The sequence below is a fragment of the Microtus ochrogaster genome, chromosome 16 (genome assembly GCF_000317375.1).
Source record: "Microtus ochrogaster isolate Prairie Vole_2 chromosome 16, MicOch1.0, whole genome shotgun sequence".
NCBI classification, from domain to species: Eukaryota; Metazoa; Chordata; class Mammalia; order Rodentia; family Cricetidae; genus Microtus; species Microtus ochrogaster.
This window is the reverse complement of record NC_022018.1, coordinates 62,058,068-62,084,772: the sequence shown is the minus strand read 5'-3', so window position 1 is coordinate 62,084,772 and position 26,705 is coordinate 62,058,068. Positions and strand designations below refer to the sequence as shown.

Sequence of the window (26,705 nt, the reverse complement as noted above, 5' to 3'; positions counted from 1 at the left end):
CAATAAAGTTCTAGAATTTATGCTTCTCGGTTTCAAAGCTTTCTTCAGAGATGCATAGTGGAGACTTTATTCACTATAAAGTCAAGAAACAGACCTATAGTGCTAGAGACCCTTGGGTGATGGTTGATTGGCATTTGACAAGAGTACTCAGAACGTACTCTGGAGGAGACGCCAGTGTTTTCCGGGAGTGGTGCCCTGGCAATGCCTGTCCACATGCAAAGGATTGAAACCCACAAACACTAGGAAGTACTAAAGCTACAAAATTAACAGGAAAAATACAATTGTAAGTGTCATGATCTTAAACTAAGCAGTAGTTACTTAGATAGGATAACTAAAACGAAAACAGTCAAAAGAAAGAAAACTGATAAACTGAACTTGTCAAGATTGAAAACTTGTCTTAAAGGACTGCTTCAGGAAAGTTAGGACCACCCAGGCCTGGGCTGCAGCTCACGGTAAAGAGCTTGCCTGGTGTGCACAAGACCCTGGCTCAGTTCTCAGCTAGCAGAGGAGGAGGAGACATAATTGACAAATCACACCCTTGATAAGAGGATGAAAACATGCAATTGAATATTAAAGGAAAAAACCCAGCCCAACTGAAAAATGGAAGAATAGTCTGCATAATACACATTTCTCCGAAGAGTATATTCAGTCGGCAAATCACACAAAAGATGCTTGCTGCTATTAAGCCATCAGAGAAATCAAGTCAGAACCACAAGGCAATATCATTCAAGACGTCTGTAGAAGACAGGACAAGGAGTCACGAGGATTTGGAGAACTGGAACCCCCACTGTGAAGATGACCGGGCAGCTCCTAAGGAGGGGAAATGGCTCTGTGTGACCCTGCAGTTCTCTCTTGGGCATAAACCTAAGAGAAACAAAACCATAAGTTTTATAAAGTTTTATAAGCAAAAGCTTGTATACAAATGTTTATGGCAGCTATTCTAGTTTCCTTCCTTGATGCTTTGATAAAGTACTCTTTGTTTCTTTTATTTTTTTTTTTTTTTGAAATGGAGTCTGTAGCCCTGGCTGTCCTGAAGCATGCTCTGTAGACCAAGCTGGCTTCAAACTTATAGATTTGCCTGCCTCTGCCTCCTGAGTGCTGGGATTAAAGGTGTGAAGTGAGCCAACACCATCTAGCAATAGAATACTCTTGACAACAACAATTCAAGGTAGAATGGGTGTGCTCTAATGCAGAACTCAAGGAGAGTTCATCATGGCCAGCAAGTTAAAATGGTAGGAACTGAAAGTACCTGGCTATATAGTATCCCCAGTCTCGAAGTACCTGGCTACATTGTATCTCCAGTCTGGAAGTACCTGGCTACATTGTATCCCCAGTCCGGAAGTACCTGGCTACATTGTATCTCCAGTCTAGACTCAGAAAGTGATGACCACTGCTGCTTGACTCCCTCCTCCATTTTTATAGTCCAGCATCCCAGCCTGGAAATGGTATCACCCACAGTGGGCAGGTCTTCCCACCTGAGCTGAACATAATCTCTCACAGAGGTACCTGGAGGCCCATATCCCTGGGAATTCTAGAGTCTGAACCGTTTTACAGAAGCACTGTTTGTAGTGAAGTGAGACTTCTGTGACAGAAACTGAACAGAGCTATTAACCCGCTATATGCCTTAGACTGAAGCATTCATTCCTGAAATGTCCACCTAATCCCATCTGGTCTCTAGACTCTGTTTCTTTGATTATCCCAAAGTCTGGGTAATTTCCCCCAAACTCCATTTTCATCATGCCATTTTTGGAACTTAAGATAGCTCGGCATTATAGAGACTGTACAGGGAATGTCTGACTTTGGTATTTGAAGAGTCATTGCTCTGCCTGACTTCACCAGGCCACTTCATCAAACTACCCCCTCTATCTGTCCAGATAGTACATCCTCTTAGAAATAGCCATTCCACACCTGGGATCTCCTCTCCCCATCTCCCAGCATTCTCAGCATTTCCTGTCCTGCCATCTCAGCTCAGCTTGTGTAGGCTTCCTGTGGCCTTCCGCACCTTCCAGGAAAGAGCATTCAGCTCTTACAACTCTTGAGGACACAACCTAGCATTTATTAATTCTCTTACAATATCTATTTAGTGCAACAGAGAAGTTACAAAGGCCCTAGGGACAGAAGTTGTAACTACAACATTCATTTCTTCAGCATTGAGGAACAACCACTCACTCAGCTCCGTGCACTGAAGAAAAGGGGCACAAGGCAGACAAGGCCTGAGCTGTCAAAGGTTGACAGATCAATAGAGAAAGATGAGTGGAGACCACAGACAACTTCTGCCTTTGGACGTCAGAAATGCTGAAACACTCTCTGCATACAGATGATTATCAAACAAAGTATAAGATTGTGCACAGTCATCACAAGAGGCTATGAGAGGAAGAGAGGAGGGACACTGGTTTATCTGCAGAGGGATCACACTTTTTTGGAAAGCGAGAGTATCCGTGCTGAGTCATAATGATGTGGAATTGCACAGCAAGGAAAGGGCATTCTAAATAGAGGCAGCACGGAAAATGGCAGGGAGGCAGGACAGGACAGTTGGCTGGACAGATGGCAGAGGCTGCGTGTGGGTGGAGTTGTGCGCCCCACTTGTGTGTGCTAAAACCTTAGTACCCAGTACCGAGAAAGAAACTGTATTCGGAGACTAGAACCCTTCACGGTGGTCGGAGTGCAGCTATCAGTGTGAGTCCTGATTTGACTGAGGTCCTCTAAAGGAGAAGAGATTTGAACATTCAGAGAAAGGACAGGGACACATACATGCAGACAAAACATCACAGGAACATAGGCAAGCCAGGGAGAAGGGCTTCAGGAGAAACAAACCTGCCAATGCTGTAGCTTAGAATTCGGGGTGTCACTGTAAAAAAAAAAAAAAAGCAACTGTCTGCTGTGGAGGCTAGGCTGAGGGAAGAGTAGCGCAGCTTTGTAAAGAGAGCACCCAGTGGCATTGGCACAAAGGACAAATGTTTGCATAGCAAGGATAGGGCTCTGCCTTTGAACCCAGGTGGAGGGGGCAGGTAGGCGAAGGCAGGGTAGAGATATAACAACAATTCACAGGCTGTGGGTTGGGTCACACAGATGAAAACATTCTAAGCACAGACAGTAGACTCAAGGACAAAGGAGAGTCTTCTGATGAAATACTTGTGAGGTAAAATGGGCAGTTGGCAGGGGTGGGTCCCAGGAGGGGGGGGGAAGTAGGGAACTCCCAGCAGATGTGGAATTGAGTTCTGCCCTAAGAGGCAGGCAGATGCAGGTGGGATGGCACAGCCAGTGCATGTGACATAAGGGAGCCAGGAGGTGATGTTAGTGATAGCTCAGTATTCATCTTGGAGCTAACAGACAGACAGGTGTGCTGGCTACGGAGCCATAGGAGCCTCCGTTTTGACAGGGGGGTACTTCTGTAGCTTTCAAACATCTGTGCCCCACCAGTCCCTCAATCATTCCAAGACACTATGGCAAAAACATGGCCACTCATTTGCTTGAGCCTATTCCCAGAAATATCTTGGAAAATCTCTCTCTGAAGAACACAAGTACGGGGATAGGACACTAGGTCCTCTACTCTGATGGAGACAATTCCAGGGACGACTCTGACTGAGTTAGCCTGAGATCTCAGCACCTTGGTTAGACTCCTCCTCTAACTTCTACTTTCTCTTCCATTTTTCCTTCCTGGGAAAACTTTCTAATAAGTCTGACACAAATCTAATATTTGAGTCTTCATGTGGAGAAAACTGGAATGGCGCACACCTTTAATCCCAGAACTTGGGAAGCAGAGGCAGGCAGATCTCTGTAAGTTCAAGGCCAGCCTAGTCTACAGAGTGAGTTCCAGGATGGCCAAAGCTACACTGAGAAACCCTGTTTTGAAAACAAACAAACAAACAGAAACCACTGGGAATATAGTCCCCTGAAGAATATCAAATGTGGAGCAGGAAACAACTCTGATCAGACTAAAAAGGCATAGGGGTGGGGATGGGGATGGGGATGGGGACAGGGATGGGGACTGGCAAAAGCAGGAAGAGGCAGTACTTCTGGTGTGAAAGTCAGGGAACAGAAGCTCCTAGAACTCACCCATGGTACCGGGGAAGCCAGAGGAGTACAGGAAGAACTGAGACAGCTCCAGAGGCTGGTGTAGTCCAGGCACAGGGGTTAGGGGCACATTTTCTCTATTCCTGTAAGGGCAGTGTGCAGACTTCCAGGAATTGGATGCTGGGGTGGGGGGTGGGGTGGCTGGTGATTAGATGAGGCGGCAGCACACAAAGGTGAGTGCTGCACTGGCAGAAGGGTGACAGAGTTACCAGTTAAAGCGGGGTGCTTGTGGGGGAGGGCTCCAGTGGGCTCACATTGGGCAGGGGACCTCAAAAACAATGAACTTTTGCAGTTTGTCTGCCCAAACAAGCATAACAGAGATCAGCTCCTTTAATCACCTATAATCCCAGGACTTGGAGAACTTAAGTCCCAGGAAAAATGCAGCAGGTCTCAGGCAGCAGCTACACAGTGAGTCCCAGGCCACTTAGGGCAAGGCAGTTCATCAATGACAACTTTTATTTAAAATCATCCAGGACATATACCTCCAGGTCTGTCTTCGAGGGCATTTCCAGAGAGGCTTAATGAGGAGAGAAGACCCACCCTGAATGCGAGCACCCAGTGCCCCAATGGATAAAAAGGGGATGGTGAAAGCGAGCTGAGAGCCAGCATCCTCTCTTTCTGCTTCCGATCAGCCTCACCACCATGGCTTTCCATTGGAAACCCACACAAGCCCTTCCTTCCTTAAGTTCATTTTCTTGGGTATCTTGTCATAGCAATAAGAAAAGGAACCAATACACAGGGCTCTAACAGTGAGATCTCAAACAAAACAGTCTCAGCCAGGGTTTCTGTTCCTGAGATAAAATACCATACCAAAAACAACCTGGGGAGGAAAGGCTTTATTTCGCCTCATAGTCTGCAGTCCATCATCCAAGGAAGTTGGGGAAGGAACTCCAGGCAAGAACCTGGGTGTAGAAGCCACAGGGGAGTGATGCTTCTGGGTTGCTTCCCATGGTTTGCTCGGCCTGCTTTCTTACACACCCGAGGTGTGGCACCACCACACAGTGGGCTGGGCCCTCCCATATCAATCACTAATTATGAAAATGCAGCCAGGGGCTGTGGAGCATGCTTTTAATGTCAGCACCTAAGAAGCAGAGGCAGACAGAGCACTGTGAGGACAAGGCCCAGCCTAGTCTACATATCAAGTTCTATGGCAGTCAGGGCCACACACAGACCCTATCGCAAAAACAAAAACAGACAAAAAAGAAAATGTACTACAGGCTTGGTTATGGGCACTCTTATGAAGGCATTTTGTTAACTTCCTCCTTTCCCAAATGTCTCTAGCTTGTGTTAAGTTGACATAAAAGTAGCCAGTACACAAAGCAAAAATTAAATCCAGGTAAATTTACTAGGTATTGTGTCAAAATGTAAGGCTAAGGCTACCTTTAGCCTCAGTAATTAATACCCTTCATGATAAACAGCAAGACTACCCAGTTTACACTCCCCATACAAAGGGGCTTCAGCATATGCCTCAGCAAAATTGAAGGTGTCTGGATTGCTGTTCTCACCTGCAATACCACTGTTATCCCTGCAGGAGCCCTCCAGAGGATGTACTGTCCTCTCCGACAAGATGAATGTGCCCAGTCCACATTCTAAAGTGATGACAACTTTCTTCCCCGTTCACGCCTGGACCCTCCCTCCCCTTCTTCCCTGGGGGCCTTGGGGCCACAGCTCTTCTGTGGTTGGTCAAGAAGTATTCAACTAGTTCATGAAAGTAGACAGGCCAATGTGTGGGCTTGGGCGGCCTGGGCAGAGGTGGACCTGGAGCTACTGTACAGTCAAAGAAACAGAGAGCAGGCCCGTTCAGTTTTCCCAGAGCATCAGGAAGCAGGAGAGGGAGGGAGAATGAGGCTGACTTGGAATCGATGACGGGAACAAAGAGAAGCTTCTGCCGGGGAGGAAGTCTGCTAGCCCAGGCCACACTGCAGGAGCGGGGCATCAGAAGGGCTGTCCTGTCATAGACCAGGCAGGCCTCACACTCCCAGAGATCAGTCTGCCTCTGCCTATTGAGCACACGGATTAAAGGCGTTACCACCACCCAACTTAAAATACAATCTTAGAGCAAATTTTACGCATCTTCTTTTTTTGATGTCAGTAAATTGAGGTTTCCTGAACCCTTCTTAGGGAGAACTCCAAGAGTAAGTTGAGCCCAATAATGTAATTCCTCCTCCTCACTGCACGGGCAGCTGATGACCCCTCTCTGTGTCTATCTGACCCGGTTCCCTCACTGCACAGCAGCAGACGACTGCTCTCTGTGTCTATCTGCCCTGGGTCCCTCACTGCACAGCAGCTGACGACTGCTCTCTGTGTCTATCTGCCCCGGGTCCCTCACTGCACTGTTTTCAGTAAGAGAGTAAACAAAAGCCACAATAAGCCCTTCTAGCTCAGACATTCAAAATGCTCCCCAAGTCCTCTCACTATGGAAAAACTTCACTCCGGCAACTGGGCCGTCCACAGCTCCACAGAGGACGGGGGTGAGAAGTGGCTTCCAAGGATGCAGGGCAACTCACTTAACAGCTGGAGACATAATTTTGTCAAGGTGATGTTGATGTCCTTCCACGCACCAAAGGACCACCCCGTACAGAACCAGAGCCACCAAGAGACTTAAATGTGGACAATAGAGAGGCTCTTTTCGTTTGAGAAACAGTCTGGTGGTGAAGGATTTATAGTTTAGACAGCTTGCCTTGAGCGTGTGGCAAGATCCCCACATGGCCTCCGCAGTGACGCTTTATGAGCGAGCAAGCATGACCAGGTCTGCTTGGGCATCGCTCTTCACACCCGTCCACCACACAAAAACAAGCATGGAGCCCAAGGCTACTGCCATCTTTCACACAGCTCAACCTAAAGGTCATGCTTCCCCGTGGCGCCCAAGGCTAGCTGAAGAATGCTCTTCCCTACAAGCTCCACTGCCCACCTGTCCACTCAACATCTCAAAGTCAGCACATGCAAAGCCAGTCTATATTTAACACCTGATCTTCCATCTACCCAAAGCTCCAGTCACTCTGGGTCCTCTCACTGCTCTTGGCCTCCAATGAGAATCTCCTGTTGTGCCTTGAAGACACACATCCAGGAGACCGCAGCTCTACCAGGACCCTCCCTCTGCACACCTATGCTCTGTGTTCTCTGCCTGCAGCCCATTCTACACAGGAAACACCAGCAAGCTCAGGATGCTTGCGTGCCGAGACTAGCTAGCTTCTGGAGAATGCGATGCAAAGTCTCTCCTGACTCACAGCTCTGTCATTTCTGCTCCCAAGGCTCTGCCCAGCCTCAAAGCCTTTGTGCTCCTCTCTCTGCCAAGCGGAGCACACGCCCAGATCCATCTCGATGCCCTCGGGTTAGTTCCCATGGCATTACAGCTTACCATCTCCAGCAGGCCTGGACACATGACGCTGTCCCTGCTAAGTGGAAGCTCTTTGAGAGCAGGCACCAAGTTCACACTGCAGGAGCAGCCAGGCTGGCTGAGGGAACAGATCCTGGCACAGTGGCCTTCGGCTGAATGGCAGGGCTCTGGCTCCTGGCTGGCTATGTTTTACCACGGCTCTGGTTGTCTCTCCTAAACAAGGGATGGGCCATCCCGGAAGGCCACAGTTAGTGTGCAGGTGCCTGCCGTGGTAAGGGCAGCACTGCACCAAAGCACCCACAAGCCTTGCTTGGTCTGTTTTTGCTCTGGGTTTTGCCTCCCAGTGTGGTTCAGGTTCAAGGCATAGGAGATAGGTTGGAGAGGGGTTTTATTTAGAAAGAGGGGGGTTATTTAGAAGTAATCAACAGCAGAAGTGCCCAGAGGGATAGCCCTCAGGGGTGCCATGTACAATGGATTGAGAAAGGGGTAATTCCTAGATGGGCCACCCTTCCTACTGACTAGAGATTCCTAATACTTGATTCTGCTCAACAGGGGCTGGATGGAAGCGTCTGTTGTCATAGCAACCTTGGTGCTCCTGGGGCTTGGGCAAGAGGCTTCAGATAAAGGTTTATGGTACAGGAGCACTAAAGGAGCAAGGATGGAACTGGAGAGACACAGGCTGTAATCCTACAAGTGCCATGTGCACTCTGAAAACAACACCCAGGAGCAGAGAGCCCGGAGCAGGGGTGGGCGGCTTCCTGCTGGGCAACAACTCAACAAAAGGCCCCATTGACACGCACATCTGTTACTACTAAACGCAAAGCAATCAATATTTTCTTACAGATTCTCCTCTCTTCGGCTTTAAAGGGTTACTGCCTGCCAAACTGCCAAACCGTAAGCGTCTTCACGTCCACGATCACCACATAAAGTGACTATTAGAATTTCAACCAAGAATTTAGTCCCTTATGCTATTACTATTTTTTTTCTTGAGACACCAGAAAAATGTCAGAAGGCAAATCAGGACCCAAACCCTGGAAGACTTAAAAGATGGCACTCGTGTCCCTGAGAAGGTGAGGGACCCAAGCCATGTTGCATTTTAAAGGCAACAGTAGATTTAGTCAGCAGCAAGGATGTGCCCATAGGAGGGTGGAAGGGAGGAGGAGGCGGGAAACACTGGGGTCTTACCTCAACACCTGCATTTCCTCTGGGGAGTTCCGCAGCTCATCCTGTAGGCGATGCCAGCGCAGGCAAGCCCTCAGCTCTTGCTGCTCCAGGGCCTCGTGGGGGGGCAGCTACACAGGACACAGACACACAAAAACACATGCAAAGCGGAGTCATTGTGTTGGTCAGGCTTTCCTCAGTGAGGACACAGGGCATGCCTTCCTTCCCAGGTTCTCAGGCAGAAGAGGGCTGAAAGGGCTGGCTGAGGCTGAGCTCTTGGGCCTGCAAAGCCCTTGTGCTGCTGGGTACAGCAGCCCTGTCTGTGACCGTTCCAGTCAAGAACACACACCTGCACAGGGGGCTTCCCCACAGGCCATTTCTCCTTTGATTCCATTCAGCCATCTTCCCCTGCCTGGTGTTTCTGCATGGGGAGGGAAAAGGCCCCTCCACTTACCTCTTCTTTTTCCAACCCTCAATTTTGTTAAGGACTGTTTATAGTGGGGCCTGCTAATGTAATCCAGATGACTCTGTTTGCACAGATCCAGAAAAAAGTCTACTGTCTGGACTCAATTTGGAGGCAGGGGAGGCCATCATACTGCCCCACAGAGGTAGGACTGGCTGCTGTCACATGGATGTGGTCACAAGGCCACATGGCTGGGATCTCCATAAAAGAGGCAGGCAGTGGAGTACCCTGCAGGGAGGGAAACATACGGGCTCTGTAGACATTTAGAAGTTACTGGTCTCTAACAATGCATTCACCGAGTCTCTGTATCTGTGTAGGCCCTGGTTGTCATGGAAGACTGCACTCCCATGAGGTGAGGTCTGTGAGGGCACCACACAGACTTGGGGCCATGTGAAGCTCAAGAAGGACCATGGGGTTCATCAGGGGAGGTGAGGGGCCAGAGGACTCCCCAGGGTAGGTGGTGAAGCCTGAGCTTGCAGGGGCAGAGACTTCAGGAAGCGAGAGAGCACTACAGGTTTGGAAAGAGTGTGCTGTTCTTAGAAAACAGCAAGGGGTATGGGCTGGCTGGGAGCAGGTGGTAGAGGGGCCAGGGATCAACAGAATGCTCCAGGGACTTAATGAGGATGCATTTGGAGACAAGACCTTCCAAGAAGGTGATCATGGTTAAATGAGGCTTTTGGAGGGGACCCTGACCTTCCAGGGCTCTGGTCTTCTAAGACGATGACACTCGAGCTCTGTCCCTCTCTCAAGTATGGAAGAATGACCTTGTGGCCTAAAGTGAGGGAACACTCTTCAGGCAGCCAGGAGAAGAGGCCACTCCAGAAAATCAACTCTCTGGCCCCCAGACCCTGTCAGCTTCTTGAGCTGTTATTTAAACCACCATTTCTGGAGCTGGACTACGGCTGCCCAAGCAGAGAAGCAGAGGTGTGGAAGTGGTCTGGACTCATCTGGTCCATGAAGGCTGTATGCCATCCGGCCTGGCAGCTTCCTCCCCGCTCTGTGACTCCATACACCTCTCCCTGCTGTGCTCTCACTGCCACCACTGCATTCTCCCTGCTGTAGCTTCTGCAGCCCAGAAACCTTCCCAAACTCTATGGGGTCTCTAAAAAAGCTGAGGGGCTTTGGCATTCTTCTATGCTGAAGTTCCTGCTTGTACTGGGGAAAATGATGTGAGGTGACCCCTATGGAAGGTTGAGAAGGGGACAGGAAGGGTCGAGAGAGCCCAACATGGTTTTCTTAAAGCTACAGCAGCAGGCACTTCCTCCACAAGGCTTTCTGGCCTCACCCCACCTCTGGATGTGCATAGGACTACAGTACCCACTTGCCCTCTGCTTCAGCCTTTTTCTCTCTCCTTCCACTGAGTGCTTCTCTTACCCTCCACCTTCTGGCCCCACAGGATGAACGCAGAAAGGACATGGAAGGTACACAGGCAGTGGAGAGATTCAGCCCAGCCTGCTTCTCTCTGTCTTGGTAGGGACATGCTCACACAGAGCTGGGATCTGAATACAGGCAGGACACATGGTAAAAGAAGAGTTTGCTCTTTCAAAATGAAGTTAGAGACACTACAGGATGGTTGAAATGAACTCGGAAGTTGCCAGTCTGTGCGTCTTAAGAGGGGAACAAGCCAGGAAAGAGATGAAGACAGGGCATACTAATATTCACCCCTGCAAAATGCCGATGGGTGCAGGGTGGAATAAGCAAGCATACTGTTCACACTGCTTCCATGTGTCTAAGATGTGTTAAGATCACTTACACATCAGACCATCCACTTTGGGAACTCGAGTCTTCTAGGCCCATTCCCCAAGAGGGGAGCCAAGGTCTAAGGAAGGACGCTCTAGAACTTGCTTGTGCTCAGAAAGCTAGTGAGCAAGGACAGGGCTCACCACCTGGACTCAGAACCTAGTTTCTTCTCCAATCAACTGGGTAGCTTCTCTGAAGCAGGATGAGTGAGACACAGCCCCACTGTGTGGTGACATTGCTTCTGTAGTGAGAATAAGAAAAACACACAGTAGAAAGTGTAGCGAGCCGGACAGGATCGCCATTACAAGATGGCGCCGACATCCTGTCTTGTTGGAAATAAACAACTCCATATTTGGCTATGCCTCCGGGAGCTGTGTGTCCCCCGCTTCCCGCATGCGTGGTGGATAAGGGTCCTTGGGCCTATCCCGATGCAGTCTGGTGTCAGCTGATGGTGGCAGCCAATCATAGGGCGACCTATGTGCCAATTCCCTATATAAGCAGCTGCCTTAGTGCTCACAAGGCCCTCTCACTTCATGCTCCTTCAACCAAGGGCACTCCAATTAAAGCGTGATCTGAGAAGAATCCTCGTGTGGTGGTTGTTCTTTCTCGCTGGTCGAGAAGTCCGCCGCAATAAAGCAACAGGATTTCAAAGTCCAGGAAAGCTGAGCTGGGGAATTTGAGGTGTGACTCAGTTTGGGTTTCAGAGATAGGAACTCAAGCTAACCACTGAAACACAAAGAATTCACCAGGCAGAATGTTTCTGAACAAAATCAAACAGTATGAAGAAATTTGGGAGTTTTAAAAAACGCCACGAAAGCAAAGGTGGGTACCATGTAGAAAAGAGTGACCCTGAGGTTAGGGAGTAGAGAGAAAGTAGCAAACAGCTCAGAAGTCTCATGCTCAGGAGACCCGGTGGTCAAGGCTCGGGTGGAGGCAGTGAGATGTTGCTTGATCAGCGCTTTTCACCTAGAGGTCGAACCCTGGCGTGTAGGCTAAGCAGAGGCATGACTACCGAGTACATTCTCGGCTCATGATAAGCAGAGGCATGGCCAATGGGCTACATTCTCAGCCTCTGATTGTTTGCTTTATTACAGGGTGTCCCTCAAGCTGCAGCCAGTCTGCAGCTCACTGCATTGCCCAGGGTGGCCTGAGAGCTCTTGCTCCAGCCCCCACATGCTGGGAACACAAGTGTGGGCCACCACGCCTGGTTTACAACATCTTTTCTGAACTAGTGAGTTCCTAACTAGAAAGACTGAGTTCCTAAAACACTTGTCCCAGCCACGATGAACCTCCCTGTAAACATGACAACTGACTGTAGAAGAGTAGTGGATGCCAGTGGGTCACGTTACCTAATCCACAGCACTAAATGCCTTGTCCTTCATCCAGAGAATTCCACTCTTTTTTAGGGAAGGAGGTTGAGGCTGAGTCTTGTTATCTAGAACTGATTGCACTGGCCTCCAACTCCTGCCCATCTTTCTCTCTCGGCCTCACGAGTGCTGGGATTCCAGGTGTGAGTCACACCCAGTGCTGATTAATATTTAAGTCTGGTTATTTAAAAAGCCCGCAGCAAGGGAGGAGAACTCACACAAATTCAAGTTGAGTCTGGTCTACACAGTAAGCTCCAGGCCAACTAGAACTACAGAAAGACCCTGTCTCAAGACAAACAAAACATCCGCAGCTAAAGTCCCCATGACCATAACACATGGCTATTATGCAATGCAGGAATCTGAGCTTCATCCCTCTTCTCAGATGTGTCCTGAACGGGGCTTCTCTCACCCCCTGGCCAAATAGTCCCCGTCACGCTGTGTGTGGCTCTCGGTGTACTTGTCACATTGCTGTTTCTTTTGTTCATCTGCTCCCTCCGTGTCTAAGCTGCGTGGCTGAGAGAGCAGTTTTTTCACAGTCATTATCCAGCAAACATGGTGCCTAACACACACAGATGTGACCGTGGAATGAATGGGTGACAGAAGGCAGAACTTGGTTCAGGGTAGGGAAATCCTCTGGACCCACCTGCTGTGCTTCGGCCCAAAACACATCTTCCAGGTGAGTGGCGAACCCTTCGCTGAGCCACTCCTCTGTCCAGTCTCGGGCCCCGATGGCTAGGCCAAACCAGGCATGAGCAATTTCATGGCAGAGACGGGTCCCACAGAGATGGCTCACGCCTGTTAAGGTGCTCTGAGAGAGGAAGATGATGTGTGGGCTGCAGATAATGGGAGAGAAAAAACGGGGAATCCTGTTAGCACCTGTCCTCGTGGCTGCTCAGCGGGGCAGCTTTCGTAGCCCACAGAGTCTGTTATTACGGCGTGCGTGCCAGATCATGATGGACAGATGCAGCCGCCGTGCTTTTCGACCTAAATCGAGTGGCGGTTTATGTTACTGGCAGCTGTTCAAGCTGCTGAGTTTCTGCCAGCAGTTGTCTTCGTCATCAGGCTGCTATTACCTGTAATAAGTAACCTGCGCTAAGTTTTATACTGAGAAAATCACAAGGCAATGGAAACATTTATTCGGAAATCTGGACTGTAAAAGAAGAACAGGTGTGAGAATGTGAAGTCTGTGCTGTCAGGAGCGTGATCAAAGAAGACTGCCCAGCCAAAAACCCCGCAGCTCACAGGCACATCAGGAAGTCATGCGGAAGGCCAGGAGAAGCCAGAAAGAATAGAACCCCAAATCTTCCATTTCACACTGGAGCTGACTGTGTTAAGAACCAAACAGGTGCCCTGGGTGGGGAGACCCCTGAGGAGAAAGAGCCTATGTCTACAAAACAAAGACTCCGTGTGAGCCGCAGGCCCTGACAGACTCAGGTGCCAAGAGACTCTTGAGAGGGGAGGAGGGGCACTAACTCTCCCAGGGGTGCACATGGCCCCAGGGCCGGCACCAGATGGGGGGGTCATCTAATCTCATGTTCCATAGCTTCTTCTGCAACTCCAAATACCATGATTAAAACTGCATGGATGGAAAGGGAGGAAGTGGGTTTCATGAAGGAGAATCCTTCATGCACTTAGAATCCTTCCTTCTGCACTTAGAACGAACTCATTTATGTTCTTCCTGATGAAGAATTTGTTCTTTAAATACAAATCCATGAATTAAAACAAGTGAGTTGTGAGAACTTTCACAGTGAGGAACTATACACACCAGTTCCTTCCTTCAAACGCCATTTGTTTGCCATCATGTCAGCTCTGCACAAGCCAAGACGGTGGCGTGCAGATTCTGGTCCACCCCCGCAGCCACCATTAGAGAAAAACCCCACCTATACTTCCCTTGCACAATATCACCCATTCAGCTCGGAGAACTAAATTGCAATCGCGGGAGTCAGGACTGCCAAAATAGACAGCTTTCATGTGAAGTAATAACAGGGTAGGCACGCAAATGAAAAAGCATCTGCCAGGCTTTCCGGAAAGCCCACAGAAACCCCACATATTAAAAGCAGAGTTGAGGCACTGAGGACAAAGGGGTGCGGTGCAACAGGCACCAAGAGTTGAGCAGATTAGCAGCTCAGACAAAAATGTAAGAAGGAAGGCAGGGAGGGGACCTCCAGGCACAGCAGCCAGCCTCCACTTTACCTTACCAAGAAAGAAAAATGGCACAACCTGGCATTCTCAAATGAATGACCCTTAACTCTGCCAAGTGTGATGCTACAGGAAAAGCCACAGAAATGCAAGAGTAAATAACATTCCAGACATACTGCTGGCAGCAGTGCAGCCTTTAGCTAAAACAAAACAGAGCAACTCCAGACTGTGTGAGCAGCTCAAAGATGAGCCTGCCTGGAAAGCATCCAGTAGCCAGAGTGACAGCCATGGCCATGCGGGCAGACACTAGGCAGCTGACCCTGGCTCAAACCAGAAATGCTCCAAGGGGGATGAGTGAACCAGAAGGAGGGCTGCCCTGTCGGGGTGCAGGGCTTTGTGCCTCTGCAGACCCAGTCAAGGTGCATTTGAATGGCTAGTCCGGAAGAAGAAGAGCTTGATCCCTGAGTGACCTATGGCGAGGGAGCCTCATCCTCCAACCTTCAGTTTTTCCCCTTTGAACAATCATCTCCACCAGACTTCCCTCCCCACCCTTCTGAAACTGGGGAGCATCTCCAAGGCCTGTGTACCTCTGAGATGGGCTTGGGGGTAGATCTAGAGGAATCCAAAATAAGTTCCCATTTCCTATCCCCCAACTCTTTCTTCCCAGCCAACAGTAAACAATTTCCTATTATTCTCAGGAAGAAGGAAGTGTAACATCCTCTGACAGACTGGAGGAATCAGAAGGAAGGGTGTCTAAGTGCTGTAATGCCTGTTATCACCAGAGGCCTCTCCCTGGAAAAAATGTCCACATGGGTTCCTGATTCTCAAATTTCCAGGGGCTACCTGCGCCCTGCGCAAGTTTCACCTGAGGCCAGTGGTTCTCAGCCTTCTTCTAATGCTGTGGCCCTTTAAAACAGTTCCTCATTTTATGGTGACCCCCAACCATATTTGTTGCTGCTTCATAACTAATCTGCCACTGTTATGAATCGTGATATAAATATCTATGTTTTCTGATGGTCTTAGGTGACCCCTGTGAAAAGGTCATTCAACACCTAACAGGTACCCGACCCACAGATTGAGAAGTGCCATAATAGGCTCTCTTCCTAAGTAGGAAGAGAGTCTTTTTCTTAACACTAAATTAAAAACACAGGGTGGGGTTGGAGAACCTTTCTCGAGAGTGTTAAAACAAACTTGGACATACAGGATGGCCAGAACATTCCTTCCATGAAAAGCTCCTCCCTTCTTCCGAGATGGTAAATGTCGGAATTTCTCAGGGTAAGTAGACATTTTAGACATCTGCTTTCCGCAGTAGGTAGTAAAGGGAACAACACACCTCAGCTCACTTTGGGGATTAGCAGGCTTGTCAGCACGGATGGCACCCCACAACAGAGGAGCTTTCGGAATGTCTAGGCACCGAAGTGTGCAAGGCCCACTCCCACATGCACAGCAGAGTCCTGAATTCTTAGCTCCTCAGCTGGCTCAGGCTTTACAAAGCTCCTGGAAACCAGGGCTGCTTTCTTAGGCCCTGGAAGAGGTTAACAGTCTCTACAAATGCTGATTTACCATCAGGATACAGGGAGGACAATCGCTAACATCTTCACATTAAAAACAAAGTTGTTTTTTTCTTTTTGTTTTAAACCATAAGTCACTGAATTTATTGTTTTCTCCCTCTTGAATTGTCTGCCACACTCTCTCGGCTGCACATGGGGCAGGTGGGGGTGGGGTGGAGGTGGTAGAGGTAGACAGGCAGGCCTGGGCTGCTCAAAGCCTTAGCAGATCTGTGTCTGTCAGCCTTCCCAGGAGACCCAGCATTGTAGAGGTCACTCCTCCACAAAGTCCAATTGCTCTAGATGCTGATGCTGGTGCCACACACTAAACGTAAAGTCTCTTAGACTGCCTCTTCATAGGACCTACCCAGCCAGATTAGAATGTTGTGTCCATGGGGCTGAAGAGACGCTCAGCAGTTAAGAGCACTGGCTGCAGAGACCCAGGTTCAGTTCCCAGCAACCACACGGCAATTCACACTTGTCTGGAACTTCAATTCCAGGGCTTCTGACAACCTCATACAGACATACATGCAGGCAAAATACCAATAAATGTAAAAATTAAAATTAAAAAAAAGAATCTTGTGTCTATTAATTTAAAATCTTCTTCTAGCAGAGAAGGAAGGAGAGCCTTTGAGAATCCCAGGAGCTGCTCCCTTCCTGCAGGAGGAATTCAATTTGGAGAGGAAATGGAGGATTTCATCAGATCTTAAGTAGGAGCTGGTGTTTGATTTATTTCTGCTTTTTTCCAGGGAGGCCTGACCAGCAGGCCCATCTTGCTGCTTAGGGAGAGAGAGAAAACACTTAACAGCTCAGGCCAGAAGCAGCAAGCCTCCATAGCAGGTCTCAGCAGGCTGAGTGAGCAGATACTGAGTCCTCAGGGGGGTAGGAGGTGGGAGGAGGGAGGGAGAAGTGGCCAAATGCACTTCTGCAGAGTCATGTAGACATATTTACCAAGCTGGAACTTCTTGTAGACTTTAACATTTTTCTAAATTTCAACAACAAATGAAACCCACCGTCCATATGTCTGAGAGAAAGAACCTAGAAGAAGGAAAGGAGCTCTCCTCTTGCCAGGGTCCACTTGGATAGTTCCAAAGATCTTGGAGTCAATTGCGAAAAAGCAGTCTCCCCTTGTGTGGTTTAATAGCATGCTGACATGGTTTGCACAACTGAAACATACAGGCATGGGGGCTGGAGGTAATCCCCAGAGGAGTCAGCCCCTCAGGCTCACACCTGCTTCCTCTTTCCGCCACAAGCTGCCAAGCAATGCCAGCTGACTCCAGCCAGTGCACTGACCACGGGCTCCTTCCCCTGGAGGCAAACCCTTCAGTTCCTCTATGCTGGCTGTGGGCTAATGCAAGGCCACAACTGATGGCCTAGAAGAGCTGGCAGAAGTTTCTCCCCTCTACCTCTGTGACTAGTCAACAGTGAATGGCCACATTCCATCTTCTTGAGACTCCCGGGAGTGGATGAGCCTGAAGAGCGGTGTGTGCAGAAGATCAGTTCTTAGACTGAGAGACATAGCTCGGACCAGCTAGGGGAAAGCTGCTATATCTAACCAGTGTTTCAGGAGACCTAAGTTGGTGCCTCAAACCCCCAGCTTGCATGTGTGTGTGTTTGCATGCCATGGTGCATGTGTGAAGGATGCATGTGTGTGTGTTTGCATGCCGTGCTGCATGTGTGAAGGTCGGAGAACAATTAACCAGCTTACAATGTCAAGGCCTCTCCTTCCACCATGTGGGGATAGGAGATTAAATTCAGGTTGGTAGGTCTGTCAGCAAGTGCTTTCACCTGCACCAGTAAAATTTTCTTTTAATAAGTAACAATATCTAATCATTCATTTATCTAGATGAGTGTTGGCTCAAACTGCCAATGTGATGAAGTTGGAGTAATTAAGGCCCACCCCAGGACTGAAAGCTTTATATTTTATTAACATTGTGTGTGTGCGTGCACACACATGCAAGTGTGTGCGTGTATGTCAGAGATAAACACTGGGTGTTTCTCAGGAGCCTGAGGCTCATTAAACTCATTCTCCAGTCTCTGCCTCCCTAGCACTGAGATTACCCACATGGCTCCCCTGCTGGGCTTTCATGTGGTGATCAAACCAAGGCAGCTGTCTCCTCAACCCAGCACCCTTTCCTGCTCTCCTTTCTGAGGAAGCTCACTGCTGGCATGTCCGCTTCACAGAGCGCTGCCTCGCTTGCTCTGGCCCCACCTTAGGAAAGATGTGCACTCTACAGATGAAAGAAAGGCACACAGAGCTCCTCCACCCAGACTCCTTGGGCTGAGCCAGGGCTGCTGGGATCCTGCTTTTCTTTACAGCTCCAGCCCCTGGCGTGATGACCTCAGATTTCTCAGGGTTCTGTCAGCAGAGTCATGAAAATGAAGCCACCATCCACGTCTCAGGATCTCTGCTCCCTGTGGCTACATCACAGCCAGAACTGGCCTGATAAAATAAGACTTCAGATCAGCAATATTTTAGCCTCTTCCCAGTAAGAAGAAAAGAAAGAGAGCAGAGTGGAGGGAGAGACACTTCTCTACAACTGACGCCCTGTGTTTACCTTAAGGGGCTCCTTAGAGAAAAAGGTGAGGTCAGTCTCTGGTATGCGACGCCAAAGGCCCCAGAAGGGTCACACACCTATTTTGGGGGTGGGGTGGGGTGGGGTGGGGTGGAGCAATCATAAACTAAATGTGCTAGAGAAGCCAATATAGCAAAATGAGGGTACTGGGTAAACGGAGGACCAGGAATGAGGAAATGGAGGAACAAGAAACAAATTGGGGGCAGTAAGAGGGGATGAGGAAGCAGATAATGAGAATAAGAAATTAAGCAGGACAAAACAGGATGTGGAGGAGGAGATGAACGCGGCAGGCGGCAGGAGCAGACAACAAGGGCCAGTCTGCTAAGATGGAGAAGGGGAAAGCAGAGGAGAGGAGGCTGCCCCTGCAACACAACGAGCCAGGCAGGTGTGGTGGCTGTGATGATGGTGGTCGGCGTATCCTACTCAGCGTCTCTGCTGCTGAGATAACACACTGGTCAAAGCTGAGGAAGGTTTATTTCAGCTTATCCTTCGCTCTATCATGAAGACGCCGAGACAGGAACCTGGAGGTGGGGACTGAAGCAGGACCACAGAAGAGCGTTGCTTACACTGGCTCACCTTGCCTTTCCTACACAGCCCAGGGATGTCCCTGCTCAGGGTGGACTGGTTCACCTAGATCAATTAACAATCGATAAAATGCCTGACGGACAAGCCCAAAGGCCAATCTGAGGGAGGCAGTTCCTTAGCTGACAGTCCCTCTTCCTGGGTGTGTCTCAGCTTGTGTGAAGTTGACAAAAACTAATCAGCACACCACTTGATGGTTCTGTTCTTCTAGAGAATTCTGATTAACTAAGACAGTGGCACATACCTCAAATCCCAGATGCTGTGGGAGGAGGACCATCTCAACAAAACGAACCCCAATCAAACCAAACAAAGAAAAAAAAAACCCATTAGGCTAAGGTATCAGAGCTCCAAGCTCACAGTCTTAGGTTTGACATGTAAATTATCTGGGGCAGTCACTTGGCCCTGAAAGGCCCACACCTTGGTCCCACCAGGGGTTGTGCGGTGCCTATGGAAGATGGGGACAGGCTCTAAAGCGAGCGCAGATGACAGAAGAGGAGTATGGGAAGGGACAGGGCCTTGGAGGTGAGCTGAGCCAGTGCTGCAGGGATTGGTGGGATGGCAGCGCTTGGTTTCTGTCCCACCAAATATACACGGAGAGACCATGGCCTAGGTTTACCCTCAGGCTAACTACCCAAGCACAGTTAAGGCTCAGCTGTGGGCGCTGGCTACACCTTACCGACACCCCTGCCTTGAGAAGTGGACAATGAGCATCTTTGCTCTTCTAAACTCAACAAAACTGGACATGAGGATTTCGTGTTTTAAAGAATCAAGGCAAATTCAAATTCAAGATCTGACTTTCCCAGCTTCTTTTCCTACTCGGCATATGACAGGACATCATGAACTAACTTCCCTAGCGGTGTTTCTTCTTCTTCTTTCTTCTTTCTGCTCTGTTTCTGGGATTTCAGAGACACACCCCGCACACCGTATAAGCAAACATTGACTGGATGGTGATGTATGTCTTGAATTGTCTTTAATCACACTGGTGCTGAGTGAGGGCTAGATGCTTTCTGCAGGGTCCAATCATCACTTGCTGCAGCACACACGTGACAAAGCATGATTCTCCCTACTCCCTCACCTCTCAACCAGAGCAAGGATGTTTGTTCCCACAGAGCTGATCAGATAAGCCTCTGCCACGACACAGGACATGCCTTAATTTAATATGATGATGCATTTTGCTTTGTCCCAAAAGGGCAAGACAATGGTAGACCCAGAACTGAATTACGGAATATACTATATACTAGAGTCTGTCATTTGTGGTTCTGCGGAAGCCTGAAAACGGCTGCACAAAGAGACAAGTCTGGACAGCCAGCCTCCAACCACCTTCACCAACAACAGCTTCATTATAGTTCCTTTGAAATTCACTCACTGGATCCAGGAGTCAGGCAGGCCTTCCTGTGATCCTCATCTAGGAACCATGGGGATTTCCCCCAAGGTCGTAGACTCAGTAGATTCCGAGAATCTGAGGACCCCAGATTCAGGGTGAATGCACCTAGGTGCCCTGTGGGGCTGACACAGGCATGTCTGAAGCAGAAAGGTTAGTCTGCATAGCAAGAGGACTGCATACTGAAACTGATGGAGAGTCCTGGGCGCGAGACACTGGGGTAAAAAGGAAGTTCAAGTTTCCCTTTGCCAGAGTCAAACACTGTCAGGAAGCAGGAAGCTCCTGGGGAGGAGGAGGCATGACAGTCAACTCTGTAATTTGGCAGAAACAGGATGAAGGAAGAAGATGCTCTAAATTCCCTTGACAGCTGAGATTGGCGGCAGTGTTGGTGGTGGTGCTGGTGGAGGTGGTGCTGGTGGAGGAGGAGATGGTCACTGATCGAAGATGGTGCTTTCACAAGAATGTCCCACCTGATTTACACATCACACAGTGCACACTCAGAGTCCCTCATAGTCCCTGCTTGATACACATACTTTTAATGTAGCAATTAAAAATGAAGTTAAAGAAGAAATAGAGAAATGAGAAGCACTCCTCACACTCAGCTCTTCACTGCAAGTGGAGACCCAAGTCTCTTGGAGGTCAGTCCTCCGGCACCAGTTTAGGCTTGCTGCCTCATCTTTTGTGGGCACTTGGGTTGGCTTCTTGGTTTTCATGGCAAGTCCTACCACCTTAGTTTATAAACCATGAAAAGACCTGGCAAATTCTGCTTCATAGACAGGGCAAAGACAGCCTAGACTGGGTCAGTCACTATAAGTTGCAAATTTCTGAGGATGGAATTAATTAGGCTTATTGTGTTTCTGAAATCCAAACACAGCTTCAGTGATTACTAGCCACTAATGGCTTCTAATGAAGGCAGAGCTTGTTAGCTAAGCAAACAACTGACATGTTTGTTTAAAGTACAAACAGAAAAAAAATTCATGAATTAAGTAAATGAATCCACTGATTGTTCTCTGCCCTTATAAAGAACCATTCATCTGCCATAGTGCACATCACCACCTCTGTTAAAAGGATTAGCCTGCTGGAGTTATCCTTATCGGCCCAGACATCTCAGCGTGCGGAGTAATGGCTCTTGATGTTGGAAAGGATCATCTGCATCAAGGAGGCTGCTGGGGATGAGGGATCACCTGGCTGTTGGGGGATTCACACATCAGCGAGCTCTAAGAACAGTAACCAAGCCTCCTGCCTTCAGACAGCAACTCCACAGACAGACCAAACACAGCTCAAGGAGACCAGGGGACAAGATGCCCATTGCTCTCCAGGGTGGTCCTGGAGAGTGAGGGGCAGATGGTCATTCTCAAAGCTTCAACTTAACAGAATGCCTTTTAAAAGGCAATAAACCTTCCCAGAAACAAAATAAACACAATTTTTCCCTCAGAACCTCGTGCTTCTAGCTGACCTTTTCCCTTACAAGCTCCGTACTTCTTTCCCATTCTTCCCCAAAGAAGTGCATGTGTTGCATGAGGTGCCAGCTGGAGTTAATTTCTCTGAATGGCTCCCTTGATTCTCCCCCTTTGGGCATGCTTACCATGGCCAAATGTGAATGATGGCCATAGAATCCCTTCCTTCTGAACAATTCCTCCTCCCATGTCCCCAGTTCCAGGTAGTGCGGTGCGATCCCCAGCTGTAAACAACAGAAGACAGACCGAGACTGCCATACAGCACAGGGTGTCTCTTTCGTGGGAGGGGGACAAACCTGAACTCCAGGCCTTTCTACTTTCCCTTCACCTTTGCATGCGTGGTCCCATGTCAGGCACCACAGCTTCCGCTGTCATTTTTATGTTCAACATGGAAGCAGTGTTGGTCTTTCCACATGCCTTCCCTAGGAAGCCCACAGCCATTTTCTGGTAACTGAGGCACACTTTGTTATCTAGTTGTGAGGCAGCATAGAAAAGATCATCCTAGGCATTTTGATTCTGAATCAGCAGGGTACATGGAATCCTACAGGGTTGGCTACAGGAGCCTAGTGGAGCCTTCTGTCTCATAGCCACCCATTTCTCACAGTGAATAATGAAGTCCGCTCTTAAAACAAGAAAGCTTCAGAAAGATGGTCCACTAACAGGTGAATAGAAATGAGATTAGAGAGAGGGGAGCTTACCCCACAGCGGGACCTTCTAATTCAGTGGACTCAACTCAGGACCTGTTCTAGACGTGCACACACATGCACGGGCGTACACACACACACACACACACACACACGCACGCACGCACGCACGCACGCACGCACGCACACTCTCTGAATCTCTTGGACTGATTTTGCTTTGCCATAGAATCACAATTGTTTTGCAGGTACTTGGTGCTCTCCGGATCTGAGACAGCGCTAATGCTCTCATCCAGCCCTGTTTCATTTCCTTTCAGACAGTAAAAACACGCAGCGGCAACACACCCTCTCCATCCTGGCCAGCTGCAAAACTACATTACAACTGAAATGACATCATTCAGCTGCGACCCGGAGCCCGTGGGTGCTCTGAGAAACCTGGGTGAGGCAGGGAGAGCATGGGTGGAGAGATCACTAAGCGGTCAATCTCACTCTTCCTGTTAGCAATGGTTTTCCTGCCACGATGTTTCAATGAAACAGTGGCAGCTACATCATCTGCCCAACCTCTCTTATCTCTGAGACCAACCACACTGGCCAGGGATGTTCTGCTTCCAAACAGAGATAGCGAGAAGGAACAATGGAAAGCTCATTCCAGGTCACTAAGGGGTGGGAGATGAGTAGCCAGGGCCCAAGTAGTGGCTACAGAGCATGGTAGACCATCCCTCCTATCTGTGCCAGTTATCGCTAATGGGACTACATGGAATTCATGAAAACAGACACACACAGCCAACAGCAACTATAACAACTGAAAACAACACCCAGTGCCAAAGGCCCCTGGTGTTGTGACATGACGCCTGTAGGAAAACCATCTTATTAAGCATGCACGACAACCATGATAAGACCCGGTCCCCTATACGTGTGCGTATGTATGGAAGCTTACATGGAGGTCAGAGGTCAAGATTTGATGTCTTCTACAATCTCTTTCCGCTTTATTTTTTGAGACAGAGTCTCTCACTGAACCTGGGACTCACCGATTTGGCTAGACTGGCTGGACATGGAAAGCCAGGCATCTTCCCCCAGCCCCACTTCCCTGGTGGGACAAGAGGCACATGCCCATGCCTAGTTTTTACTGGGTGTTGCAGATCACGGGTTCATCCTAACAGACCTCTTTCCCCTACAGACCCTCATCTGCAAGAATGTCCATGCACTCCCAGCAGCACGGCACAGGTGCTGTTACACGGCAGCATCTAGAAGCACAGAGACAAGAGCCAGGCAACGCTGCTTTTCTGTCCTCAGAGAGCTGCACTGACGCCAGTGCCCCTCTGTCCTCTGCCTGGTCAACGGGAAGCCGGTGCTTTGGGGTTAAGCATGTGTTTCATTCAAAGACGGAAAACAGGAGCAGCCAGTGTAGTGTACTGTCAAGAAGAAAACTGCTCCAGGGAAGAGCTGTTAACTCAGGGCAGTGACAGAGACTCCAGGCCAAAGGTACCCAGCAGGCGGATGCTCTCGGGGTAACAGGCAGGCACAGCAGGGCATAGATGAGTTAGCATCAATGCAGGGAGGGAGTGGGATCTTCTGAGATTCCGCATACCTACCTGGAAGGGGCTTTCTGAAGCCCAGCTACTTTCCACTCTCACTAGGAAAACAAAGGCCCAGGGAGCCAGTTCCTACCTACTCCAGGATGGGAGCAGCCTATATCTGAGTCACAGCTAAGCCCAGTCAACCCTCAGGCTGCAAAACACCTAACTCCATTTTAGAAAACAGCCACAACAGAGCCAACCAACAGACTCTGCCTGAATCGCATGCAGACAGAAGCTTATGGAGTCTCGGGGAGAAAATGGGCCTGACGCCTCTAGAGCCATACCACAGATACCCGAGACAAGGCCACACCCTGCCATAGAAGTCAGAATACTAAGGCTTGGTAAGACCTGGACTTTCTTCTGCTGGTAAGGTTGCTCTTAAGGGAGCTTTTTATTTGTGGTCACTGGTTTAATGTGACAGGAAAACAGAACAGGCATGGACGAGGACGGCATCTACCACGTTCCCACAATGCCGACACTGTTCTGGAACAATGACAGGCCACCCTCTTGTTTCTCAAAAGTCACCTTTAGGCTAAAACATCTGCGGGGACGGGCTGGCATGAAGAAACACTGGGTAAGGCTGGAGCGGTAAAATGGGTAACCTTAACTACAGCGTGTTTGCTTCTGCAAACGCTGTAATGTACGAAATAAAATATTAATAGCCATTACCTCAGTTTTTCTGAGAACAGACCTGAGTCACAACTCTATGTGGCATGGTTTCCACTCACGTGCCTCACCGAGTGAGTGCTATTCATGTTATTAGACCCTGGGAGGCTCCGAGCAGGCAAGACCAGACCGATTATGTGTTTTTAGACCATAATGTCATGGAGTAAGTTGCTTATTTTGGCAACTTAGGTCATTTCTCCAAATTTACTGCCTACTTTGCGTTGAAGACTAATCCACTAAAAACGTATGAGGAGAGATGGCAGAAGTATTATAAACAGAGAAAGGAAAAGGTTAGGGCAAGATTAATATCTCCACTTAGTAACAGCTAACTTGGCGATCACTCGACGGAACCCCAACACTGAAAGCACCCAAAGAGCAAAATGTTTGTGTAAATAAATGCATTTCCATCCCTGGAGCACGTGTGCTGCAACTGGGCTTTTAAACTTCATGTGGGTAACAAGCTTAGCTTGTTGGGGACTTCCAACAGTCTGGCTTTCTCTTCCTGCCTCTGTTGGCCTCTGTCTTCTCAGAAAGCTCTGAGTTCTCCATGGCCTCAAACCCATTGAGCTGTTCTGCATGTAAGGATTTTTAGCTGAGCTAAAGGAAAGTTAAGCATTCGCTGCAGAGCCTGGGCGCACGGTGCCTCCCCCCCCCTCTTGTTTTCAAATCAGTGTTTAGCACTGATCCTTCAAATCTCTGTGTGATAGTGTAAAGTGAGCATTCCATATGTACTAGCCAGAGGCCCAGAAGGGAGAATGCTAACTTGAACCAGCAGGATGCAATTCTGGAATGGTCAGAGGCTGGATCAAATCTCTCTCTGCCACAGCTTAGCATTGGAGCTCTGGGCAAAAAGACTCCTTTTGGTGGCCAGCCACACTAAGGTGTGTCTGTCAAATCCATGTAATAAAATTTAGTGTGGCTGGGGAGATGGTGGTTGACTGTAACCCACCCACAGGCAAATGACGTCAGAAACTCTAGAAGGGAACACTGGGCTTCTCTGTTCTCCACAAACTTACGCTGTGTTAAGCAACTTGAGAAGGAAGCAGACTTTCCACTAAGAAATCACCACTTTGGCAGTCATCAGAGACAGCCTGGTGTCTTACGCTTCCGCCAGCAGGAAAAGTGGAGAAAATTATTTCCACAAATTAAGATGGAAGAAACTCAAAGTTCAGAGAATCTTGGAGCTAAAAGGAACTTGGAGGTCCCAAACTGATGCTCAAAGCAAACTGAGACAAACAGCTACCCCTAGCTTTCCTGGGCACCCACCTTATCTCTACAAAGTTAACTGCTTGCCCCTTGATTGGTGACTCAGAGGAGACAGTGCCCAGCTCCCAGTCTGCAGGGGAGCATCCACAGAACAATGACCTTGCTTGTGAGGTAGCTCAGTGCAAGCTGGAGTGTGTGTGTGCATGTGTCTGTATACAGGTGCATGTATAAGCTGTACAAAATTGGGCCTCCTTTGTCTTTTCTACAAAAAACAAGCAGAACATATGAATAGCTTGTTTTTATTGGGGTCTGAGGCTGAACAACACTCTCTGCATGATGTGGGATTCCTCTCTATATGCTGTGAATATCACTGGTTAATAAAGGAACTGCTTTGGACCTATAGTAGAGCTATAGGTGAACAGAGCTAGGTGGGAAAAACTAAATGGAATTCTGGGAGAAAGAAGGGCAGAGTCAGAGAGACACCATGTAGCCCTGTCAGAGACAGACACCAGAACTTTAGCCGGTAAGCCACAGCCATGTAGCAATACACAGGTTAATCGAAATGGGCTAAATTAATATGTAAAAGTTAGCCAATAAGAAGCTAGAGCTAATGAGCTAAGCAGCGATTTAAATAAAATGGTTTCTGTGTGATTATTTTGGTTCTGGGCAGTCAGAACGAACAAGCCGCCTCCTTAGAACATCTGCACCTGTGCCAGGGCCAACCACGAGATCTGTCAGGTCTTTGGTTTCTCCTTTAACAAAGGACCCAGAGGGACATTTGAGAGACAGAC

At 48.8% G+C, this 26,705-nt stretch overlaps 1 protein-coding gene across 1 annotated transcript in view; it reads right to left on the bottom strand.

Moving 5' to 3' along the window:
- C16H9orf3 (chromosome 16 C9orf3 homolog) overlaps window positions 1–26,705 on the bottom strand; it is a 233,523-nt gene that overhangs the window by 112,496 nt on the left and 94,322 nt on the right. Inside the window, exons 5-6 of the mRNA XM_005355323.3 lie at window positions 12,786–12,975; window positions 8,597–8,703 (exon numbers count right to left, since the gene is read on the bottom strand). Of these exons, the coding sequence (XP_005355380.1) occupies window positions 8,597–8,703; window positions 12,786–12,975 (297 nt within the window). The remainder of the gene's footprint in view (window positions 1–8,596; window positions 8,704–12,785; window positions 12,976–26,705) is intronic.